The 10693-nt window shown below is 54.4% G+C and overlaps 1 protein-coding gene across 1 annotated transcript; it reads left to right on the top strand.

Annotated features, from left to right (window-relative positions):
• Positions 1 to 3411: 3411 nt before the first annotated feature.
• Positions 3412 to 10456, top strand: LOC128626775 (protein CD300H-like). The gene is given in 5 exon segments (XM_053661300.1): positions 3412 to 3437; positions 5498 to 5580; positions 5583 to 5837; positions 7811 to 7865; positions 9537 to 10456. Coding segments are annotated over 5 exon segments (552 nt in total). The 3' UTR covers positions 9670 to 10456.
• The last annotated feature ends 237 nt before the right edge of the window (positions 10457 to 10693 follow it).

Below are 10693 nucleotides of genomic sequence, written 5' to 3'. Positions count from 1 at the left end.
TCCGGGGATGTGGCGCAGCTGCGGCAGCTGAGGCTGCTGCCCTTCCCTTCACACACGCAGCTCTATTCCTTCTGGTTTGACATCTTTTCTGCTGTGAGCCCCTAAGATTTTATCTTGATCTTGGCACTTCTGTAACTTCAGAATATTCTAGGTGTCAATCATTAGGACCTTCCCCCGCCCTCCCCCCACCCCCAAGACACTGTGTGAATTTTTAATGACAGGTTAAAGGATTTCTTCATTTCAGGATAATTTTCAATTAAATGTAATTATTTTTACTTTTGGCTGTTTTTTTCTCTTCTTAGGGAACAGGCAGCTGTGTTTGTGGAACGTCCTTTCTCTGTCTCTGTGCCTGTGTCCGCCTCTCCAAACGCTTTCCTATTGTGTTGACTGGAACGTCTCTGGACGTCATTTCCACGGGTCGCGACCTTTGTGCATCTGTCGTCGGGTCATGTGCTCATCCGTCTGTTCTTCTTCCCAGCCATGCTGTGCCTTTTCTGCTCATTTCTTTTCCGAGCCCTGCCCGCCTGCTCTGTACAGCATTGCCCCTTATTCTTTAGAGAAATCCCACCGCCCGTCATTTCCCTGAGACCAAGTAGAACTGTTTACATGAACCTATGCTTCTTTGGGTATTTCCTATCACGGTGCATGCTTTTACTTGCTTTTCGATTGTATGCTTTTCTTTTCTTTAACTCCTAAGCTATTGAAGGTGCTACTTCTTTTTTGAATAAAAGTTGGTTTTTGCCAAAGTCTCCCAATGTATGGGGAGGAGAGGAGGCTGGAAGAGGCTAGGAGACTGTCTGTTCCCAGCATCTGCAGAATCCCCTGCTTGGGACGCTCCCCTTTGCAGTTTATTGCTCCTCCCTCACCTCTCTTTTATCCCCTGCACCCACAGCAACGCCCTCCGTGTGGGGTGCAGACCATGTTCAGTCAGCAGGCCAAGTCTACGATCAGACTTATAAGGGTAAAAAGTTGACGATACCGCATGTCGTGGGCAGGGTCAGCGTTGATTAACGTGTGTGGACAAGAGCAGAAAACTTTGTATCTGCTCTTGTGATATTCGTCCACACCGGAAAATGCACAGACCTGCAACCTGACTCAGAGGGGTCTGTCCTCGGGATATAGTCCCAAATGTGTCTCATGCAAACATGCAAAGATCTTCATTACAGAACTGCGTGTAGTTGCAAAAAAACAAAAACAACTTAAATGCCCACCAAGAGGGAAAGAACTGAACAAATCATAATATGCAGATATCATAGAATGCGACGGAGCCATTAAAAGCAAAAATCTATGGCTATTGATACAAGTGATTCTGAAGACAGACCAGGTGCAAACCGGCCTGCCGCAGAGCAGCACCCATGATGTGCCCAGAGAGGAAAGAACACATGCACACACGCACAGATGCACAGAACTTCTCCAGAGAACCCACAGACACACATAGGAACCTACTCCCCACTGCTCCCAGAGGGGGTGAGCTGGGAAGGAGGCAGAGAGTTTGAATCAGGGATTGAGAGTGATCACGTGACTCACCGAGGGTCACACAGCTGAAAAGCGGCAGAGAGAAGCTTCCAGCTGCCCCTCATGAATCACTTTTGGGGGATAATTTTCTTTCAAGATCATGCTGAGAAAACAATTTTAGACAAAATGTCACAAAAACTAATAAAACCCACAGACTATGGATGTGAATTTTTGTACATTTTCATGTTCTAAGACCCTGAGGTTTAAATTAGGGGGAGCGGTCCAGCATAAGAGAAGCTCATGGCCTGAACAACCCCCTGCTTCTGGCGAACTTCCTTCTGCCAAATGTGTCTACCAGGTGTCATTGCTTAACACCTTGTGCCCCCACTTCGGGAGAGGAGGTGTGGACACGCACACACACCAACACGCATGGACCCCTAGAACACGTGGAGCCTCCTCACGCAGCAAGAAGTTTATTTACTGAGACACCAGACTAAGAAACTGTTTGACAACAGAATCCCAGAATCGCAGGGCTTTCTGCTTAACTGAATCCAAGTTCTTGGATAAAGCATTTCGAATCTGTCTCTGCCTTCACAAGTCCTCTGTGGCTGCTTCATGGGATTGGTTATATTTCAGACCAATCCCTGTATATAACAGGTACACCCGAGTACCTTTTGATACACTGACATAGTTCTGCCCTTGAGACTCTAGGCTTCTTATTCAACCACACAGGTGAATGGTGAGGCTCCAAGGTGGTTTGCCAAGTTCTGGGTGCTGGAGCAATGGGGACCATTCAGGAGCCCGTGACCGAGAGGGGAAACCACTCAAGGCCTCTGGGGCCTGAGGAGGGCAGACCAAGAGCTGGGGGTTCAGAGGAACAAAGCCCCCCCCCCCAGGGTTGACTCTAGGGAACCGATCAGCATGGCAGCGGCAAATGTAGCCTTGCACTGATCTGGAAAACCGATCAGTGTGAGGCGGCGCTCAGGAGCCAGGTGTGCAGATCAGCTTTCCTGTGGGGAACCAGGCCTGCATCGTACCTGGGCTGCTGTGAGACTTGCTTTTGCTAAAACTCCCTCACCCTGAGTTAAGACTGCAGACATTTAATGTGTATCCCTAAAGTCTGTGCTAAGACATCCCAAGGACAAAATGCAGCCAAATCAATCATTTTTATTGTTCCCTTGCATTTGCAACGTTTTTTTTATTGTTGTTACCTATAAGAAGTAATCACTTAACTAAATCTAGAAATAACGAGGACCTTCTCTGATGTAATTCGACTGGAAAGCCATACAAGCCTGTCCAGGCAACAGCGGGGGGGCTCTCTCTCTCTGAGAGTGGCCGTGCCGTCCCTTTCCCCCCACGGGACTCCTGCAGTCTGTGTGAATTTGTCTACTGCATCCACAGCACACAGACTCTGGTGGGCCGGAGTCACTTTGTGCCCCACCCAGAGACAGCACCGGCTTCCTGGAGGTATGCCCCGAGCAGCGCTCCGGGCCCTGCACTTAGGAGGTCCTCCTGCTTGGTGTAACGCTCATTGTTGCTGTCTGGAAACTCTTAATATTCTGGAACAAGAGCACTTCCATCTGCCCTGGGCCCTGGAAGTCGCCGATCTTGCCCAGATAAGGCGAAGTCAGGCCTGTCCTGCACAGGACAGCTCTTGTCGGCCACAGGAAGTTAACCACTCATGAAGGGCAGGACTTGTTTGGAAAATGTAGACAGAAATGAGGCCAGACTGGTCGGGGCTCCGCTGGGATTTAGGGAAGGACGGCAGGCCTGCCAGCTGTGGCTGAGAATGGGAGGGGCACTCTCTTGTCCGGGAAGAGAAGCGGAAACTGCAGATTCAAATTTTCAGCAGTTTTCCCCTGACCACGTGATGATGTGAAATCCTAGCTTCCCACGTGTTCCAACCAGCTCTGAGAACAGAAACAAGCAGGGGATGAAGAAGGAAGCAGAGACATGATGAGGAAAGAGGAGGAGGGGGCCGGGTGAGCAGATCCTGGGCGAGGAGCCCCCAGCCCCAGGCCGGCGGTGGCCGGAGAGGCCCAGGGTCCTGTGGCCCCCATCGGCTCTGCCGCTTCTCTGCGCGCCGGGCGAGCGGGGCTGGGCGGGGCCTCGGGGGTCTGCCCTGGCAGCTCCGGGTAGACGAAAGGTGGTGATGAGAAGGGAAAGAAACAAAAACGCAAGTGGAAAGGGGATGAGGTGTGCTAGGGCACCCCCATTCCTCACTGGGGTAGGGTGAGGGTGAAACAGAAAATGCTTTCCACGCCGCGAGCACATACGAAGCCCAAAGTAAACTTCCTGCCATATTGCTCATCATTGTTAAAATCAGGAATACACCCCAGAGATGGGGGAGGGGAGCAGAGAACTAGTACTTTGGGGGTTAGTCACTGTATTACCTGGCTCCCCCATAATCTAATCCCTATCGTAATCCTCGTCCCACCAAGAGAGGTGCAAATAATTTGCTCTAGGTCAGTTCGTGAAAGACACACACAAGATTCAAACCGAAATACACTGACTTTTTATACTAGTATGTCAACTACTAAGGCCTTGTGAATGACTGTCCGTGAGTCCCCAGGCAGTGCCTGGGCCGCCCTGAGGCTCTGTGCGATGGGCCCAGTGCAGGGGTCGGGGTGGGGAACGGGGGAGACTGCGGGGAACCGGTGGCCAGCCCTGCCCTGACAGCCCCCATACACCGCGGTGGAAGGGGCAAGGCCATTTTTCTTTTTGAGGCACTGGTGGGCAGGGAGCTTACTCTGGGTGGGGGTCGTAGCGGTAGAGGAGTATCAGAGGAAAGGGAGCCACTGGGTGGGACTCAGAGTGTCCCTCACAACGTGTCCCAAGCAGACCTGAGGAAGCTGCCCGCCCCCACCCCATCTTCGAGGGTGAGACTGAAGCGCACAATCCAGCAGGAAAAGCCACTGCAATGCTTTAGAAACCTGGCAACAGCGCCCCCAGAGGCAGAGCCCAGAACAGCAGCAAGTGCGCTGAGGGCTTCAAGCAGCTGCAGGGGCTCCCCTGCCAGCCCCAAGCCTGTGCTTGGAGGTCCTCAGGGGGCGGCATTTTGTCCCGTCCAGCAAGGCTCCTCACCTCAGCACTGTGGACACCGAGGCGGGGTTATCCGGTGCTGTGGGGCTGTCCTGTGCGCGGTGGGGTGTTTATTTAGCACCTCTCTGACCTTTACCCTCTAGATGCCAGCAGGGTCCCTCCACACTCCGTGGTGACAACAGAAGTGTCTTCAAACACTGCCAAACGTCCCCCGGGGCCAGTATCGCCCCTGGTTCAGAACCACTGCTTCGGGGGATATTGGCGGGCAAGGCGGACGGGCATTCTGAGGCAGAACTTAGGTCAATGGGTCGCCTGAACCTGCTTGCTGGGGGCTAAAGTGGGAAAATGCCAGATCATTGAAGCGAAGAAGCAAAAGTTCTGGGCTTTCTTTTCATTTTGGAATAAAATATAGCAAATGTCTGACCCTCTGTGGATGGCACTATATTGCCTGATAGGCGGATGGGTGGGTGGAGGGAGGGAGGGAAAGAGAAAGGAAGAAGGGGAGGGAGGGATGGGCATGTGGACAGATGAACAGACGGACAGACAGACAGACAGACAGGTGATGGGTGGGCAGACGACACGCACAACTCTTCTTCGGGAACTTGGTACTTTTGCCAGCGCTGCTCAGTAGCCTTTGCCGTGGATGGAGCCCATTCCTGCCCGGAGCAGGGCAGCCGCACGTGTCCCTTGGAGTGAGGGTGACTCTGTGGCGGGGGCAGAGGCTTTAGGGGACTGGGTCCTAGTCATTCGGAACTGGAGCCTCCAGAGAGACTGGAGAAGAAGAGGTGAGGTTGAAGTCGTAGAGGCGGTGAAGGACCTGAGGACGAGATCCTCAGACCCCCTCATGTCTGCCGACAGCCCTCTCCTGCTGCTTCCTGACACCTCCTTCCTCTGGCCTCAGGGTGACTTCCGGAAGACCTGACACCAAAGGCCCCTCTGGCCCAGGCTCTTCGGGATGAAGACAAGACTAATCACGTCTTCCAGGCTCGCTGTCTCTCAGTGGCCCCAGCAACATGACGGGTCCCACGGGCAGATCCCTGAGCATGTCGTGTCAATAGTGGGAGGAATGTAAGAGATTTGCAAAATCTGGTGCCGACAGCCATGCTGGCCTTTCTTCTCTGAGACCGTGGAGACCAGCGCCTCTGGGGAAGAGGTGGGGAGCGGCCAAGTGTCCACCGTGGACCGTCCCAGAAACCTCACCTTCACAGTGACCTCGGAGAACCTCACTGCAAGTGATGCAGGAAAATACAGGTGTGGGATTTCCATGATCCTGGTGGGAGAAGGGCTTCCTGGCTTCTTGCCTGATCCCCTTGTCCAGGTTCAAGTGTTTGTTTCCGCAGGTAAGACCCTCCTTCCTTCTGGTGCCGGTGATGAAGGAGTCTGAGCTAATCTGTGCAGAGCATCCTGGGAACTTTGGACTCAGGAGAGAGGAATCAGGCCTGGAGTGTGAGCTTCAGAGGTTGAGGGCCAAGCGTGCTGTGTGGATGGGAGTGTGTGTATATGTGTGAGTGTGTGAAAGTGTGAGCGTGTGTGCTACACCAGAGTTTCCTGCCGCCGCCCCAGGTCCTGACCTTGTACTGGGCCTTAAGACGTAGGTGAGAGGGCTCTGGGCCATCGGATCCGTCGGGACCAAGGGCCTCCTGGTCCCTTCCTGCCCACCCAGGGTTGGCGGACTGTGTGTGTGTGTGTGTGTGTGTGTGTGTGTGTGTGTGTGTGTGTAGGTGGTGGTGAGACCCTCCACTCCAGAAGGGTCCCCTTCTCACTGTCCCTTGGCTTGAGCTCTCAGAATTGAGAGATCTCGACAACCCTGGGGCCCAGAGCCTCACCCAGGGTCAGGAGCCCTGAGGTGGTCAGGGCCAGGGATGGCCCAGACTACCAGCCCCGTCCGACTGGTGAGCCCTGCTCCGGAAATCTGAGAGCAGCCCCTGACCCTCCCCTGGCCTCAGCACCCACCCTTTGAGCCTTTCCTCAGCCCCTGACCCTGTGCCGGCCCCAGGGGAAAACCCATTTCTGAAGGCCCTGGCCGCAGGGCTCCGGGGCAGTGGGGTTTGTCTGGGGCACAGGGAAGGCCCCAGAGGGAGCCTCCTACCCTCTGTCTTACAACGTCTCTGGCTCCCCAGGACTCCCCCCGCGCCCCCCACCCCGCTTCCGCTCCTTTTTCCTGTGACACTCCTGACCAGGTGGGAGAGACCCCGACAAACCCAAGGCCTGAGAAGGCAGGGGAGACGTGGGACACCTCCAGCATCTTTTTTTGTTCAAATTGTTCCTTGATCTTTTAATAAGTCCTTCCTTCCTTCCTTCCTTCCTTCCTTCCTTCCTTCCTTCCTTCCTTCCTTCCTTCCTTCCTTCCTTCCTTCCTTCCTCCCTCCCTCCCTCCCTTCCTTCCTTCCTCTTCTTTCTCAAGAGTTGTATCTGCCCCTATCAATCTAAAGGTGCTTTTTCTTCTGCTACCTGCACTGTCTTGGCTTCCTCTGAGATTTTTTCTCTTCATGTCGGGGTCTCCCTCCTGTGTTGGAGGTTGTGCTCACAAGGTTTCGTCCATGCACCCTTAAGAGTGCAGCCCCCAAGAGACTGGTTGTGAACTCGGTGGTGAGAGAGGGCCTTGGGGGTCAGCAGGAGATGCGCCCCTTTATGTGACTGCCGGAGACTCAGCTCTTTCCCTCGGGTCCCTCAGTGTCTGAGCCTGGAGGTTCTGCTTCGAGTTGGCCACTGACCCAGGGAGGATGCTCCAGGCTGCTGCCTGGGGGACTGCAGGTGAGGCTGCCGGTGTCCAAGGGCTGGGTGGGCTGAAGGGGCTGGGGGTCCCACGTGCCAGAGTGCAGATTCCGCCTCTTTGGGGACGCTAGCGTTTTCCAGCCATCGGCTGTGGAGGTGCCCTTGCTTTCCAAGGTCCCTCATGGACTGTATGGCCTTCTGCCGGGGGTGGGGTGGGGAGTGATGCGTGGATGCACAGCAGGGGAGGAACCTGAGGTCTGACTCTCGGTGTGCCCTTCCAGCCCTCCCGTCTTTAGTGAGAGGAGGGGCACCTAACGCTCAAAGGCAGACAGTGATGCTGCTCCTGTCCCGCCTGGTCGATAAAGTGTCCACTTGGCTGCAGGGCACAATGACGTTGGGTTGGATGGGGAAACTCCTCCGCTCTGGCCAGGCCCGGTCTGACTGTAGCCACAGGACGGTCTCGGGGCATCTGTTCAGCCCTTGCCCTGAGCTCCCTCTGCTTTATGAAGTCGGGACCACGCAGGTGACAGGTACCTAGGTGGGGAGAGTCACGGGCAGGGCACTGGGCCCTGTTCCCCACCCTCGCCCTCCCCCACAGCCTCCAGCAGCGACATCTCTTCAAGGACACCTGGACCTGCCAGCCGAGACCCAGGGTAAGGAGCACGGGGCCCCGAGTCTTCCACCTTCTGCGCAGCTCCTCCCCCTGGGGCAGGGCTTCCTACCCACCGGCTTCCTCAATGGCTCCCTCACTCAATGAGTGCTGAAGCCACGGCTTCTGTGCCAGAAACCGGTGCAAATGCTGGGGATGTGAGAGCGACCTGGGCGGCAGGTTGTGCTCTCCAGGGGGTTTCTTTCAAATTCAGACAATGACCAAATGGATATATACTTACAAAAAGACACACACACACACACACACACACACACACACGCACACACAGATGATAGAGAGACAGATGTGATAGAATGGGTGGGTAGACATGATAGATAATAAAGGTGATGGGTAGAGAGAGGAAATGTCAGTTAATGATAATTGTCATGGGGAAAAATCAACAGGTGGGCATTAAGGGACAGGGTGACGGGGCGTGGGGGAGGTGGGGGGCCGCAGTGAGGGCCACTGAGGCGCTCAGTGAAAACGAGCACCAAACAGACCGTCGCAGCTGGGTTTTCTCAAAATCGGATCCTGAGAACGGAGGTATGCTTAGTTTGCAGAGGAGATCCCAGAAATTGTAGGGAGGGAGTGGGGAGCTTAATGAATGAGTTGCCCCTGTAGCGACTGGTCTCAACCTCGGGGGCACCACTCCCCGGAGTGCCCTCAGAGAGGTTGTTAGGACATTGCTCAGAGCTGTCCCACCGAGCAGCGAGGAAGCCGGCGTGCTGATCCACACTCTTCTGTGCTCGCAGGGGTGGGGAAGGGGGTGGTTCCCTATTTTTATACAAAGTGATGAGCAAAGGCCTCTCAAACAGTGACATTTGAGCAGAGATTTGAAGGAAGTGGGAGAGCTGACCAAGCAAGAATGTGGAGGAGGGAGGCTCAGGCAGAGGGTCGCTCCTGGGCCTGAAATCTGCAGCACTTCTGGCCCGCTCTGCTCAGCAAGCCTGTGTGCCCCTCCCGTGGAGAGCACACCCTCAGGCAGAGGGGCGGGGGCTCGAGGTGGGAGACCGCTGGCAGGTCCAGGGCCGTGTACGGCCACCAGACGCTCGAGTGGGCATGAGGACATGGGGCAGGACCCCACAGGGTGTGCCGCGTCCGCCAGGAGCTGGGATGGGGCAGTGGGCTGGGGCCGAGGCGGGAGGGCATCGGCCAAGTGCTGGGCTTGCGGTGGTCGCTCATCAGGGTAGATAGAGGCTGTCGGATGCTTTAAGCAGAATATCTGCTCCCATGGTTATATTTAAGGACGAGCCAAGGCTTTAATCTTGAGTGTGCAGGGGACATAAGGGGACATTCATCCTTAGAGTTGGCCTCAGTGAGAGTTGAGTTTCTGTGCGTATTGATGGCTGAGGGGCCAGCATGTGGGTTCAGAGCACTGTTTGTGGGCGTCGGGGCCTGCCTTGGGCCCCACACCTGTCTTCCCCTCAATTTCTCAGCACCCCCACCCTGTTCTCATGAATCTGTGGGGTCCTGGCAGTCAAGGTCCATTCCTGACCTAAATGGAGGACAGGAGCCCATGGTCCTCAGCCCGGGGCTGTCTGGCTCTGGTGCCCACTGGGCTCAGCGCTGATATTGAGCTTTGGGGCCATGGGACCCGAACTCAAAGGCAGGTGGGGAGAGGCGGGGCCAGGGTTAAGGAGGAAAGTCACTGCCAGTCACTGTGTTCCCCTCACAGGTCCCTGCTCAGCAGCATCCACTTCCTGCTCCTCATATTCCTGAAGGTTCCCCTGTTTCTGAGCATGCTCAGTGCCGTCCTCTGGGCGAACAGGCCTCAGTGGGCAACTTGTGGGCAAACACGGTCCGACTAAGACAACCTGCAGCTGTCCTTGCCCAGTGACGTCCCGTCCAGAGACACAGCTACTCACACTAGAGAAGAAGGAACCTCTGACCCTCAACCTTACATCCCTTTTCAACTAATTGCCAGAGACTTTAAAAACAAACCTTACATTTTTTTAAAAATGAAATGTTACCTACACAAAAGTATGTGTATAATATACACAAACAGTGTGCTTTTCCTTAGAGATTTCAGACACAAGACAAAAGAACTCATTCCAGACTGTGGCCTCCTGAGAATGGGATCTAAGATAGACCCTGAGACTGCAGGGTTTCTCTTTACTTCTGGGGCAGATGTGTCTCACCAGGGTGCCTGGGCACTCGCTGCTCTCTGCTTTCCTACCTAGTAAACCAGCGCCATGTTCTCTGGACTGTCTACTCGAAGTCCCCTCCCCCTGCGCTGTGACAGAACAGAAGCATTGCCATAGTCCCAGGTTGACAAGGAATGGTTCTGAACTGTTCTCTTCCCAAGTAAATAGGACCTGCTTGTGACCGCCCTCCTTCACAGGGATTGAAAAGAATGCATCTGCCATGTCCACAACAGCACGCTGAGCACCAGAGACTGCTCTCATAAAGATGGTACATCAAGAAAAGCAATTGCATCCTGGCTGGTGTAGCTCAGAGGATTGAGCGCTGGCCTGCAAACCAAAGCATCGCCAGTTCAATTCCCAGTCAGGGCACACGCCTGGGTTGTGGGCCAGGTCCCCAGAAAGGGGCACACAAGAGGTAACCACACATTGATGTTTCACTCCTTCTCCTTCCCCTCTTCTCTCTCTAAAGATAAATAAATAAAATTTTTAAAGGAAAAAAAAGAAAAGCAGTTGCCATGGGGCCATCCATTGGTCAAGTTTAAGGTGGTCCACTGTGGCCGGACTCATCTGAGTTTGTCAAGAATCAGACCAGCGAATTAAGTAGGTATTTGAAAACGTACCCAGAATGTGTTTTCAAAGGGCGTGGTAAGACATGCAAATGTGGAAATGACTGTCACAAAAGGAGAAG

This window comes from Artibeus jamaicensis, unplaced genomic scaffold, assembly GCF_021234435.1.
Source record: "Artibeus jamaicensis isolate MK-2021 breed Jamaican fruit bat unplaced genomic scaffold, CSHL_Jam_final contig_2259, whole genome shotgun sequence".
Lineage (NCBI taxonomy): Eukaryota > Metazoa > Chordata > Mammalia > Chiroptera > Phyllostomidae > Artibeus > Artibeus jamaicensis.
Note: the sequence above shows the minus strand (reverse complement) of the source record. Positions and strands in the feature narration are given on the sequence as shown.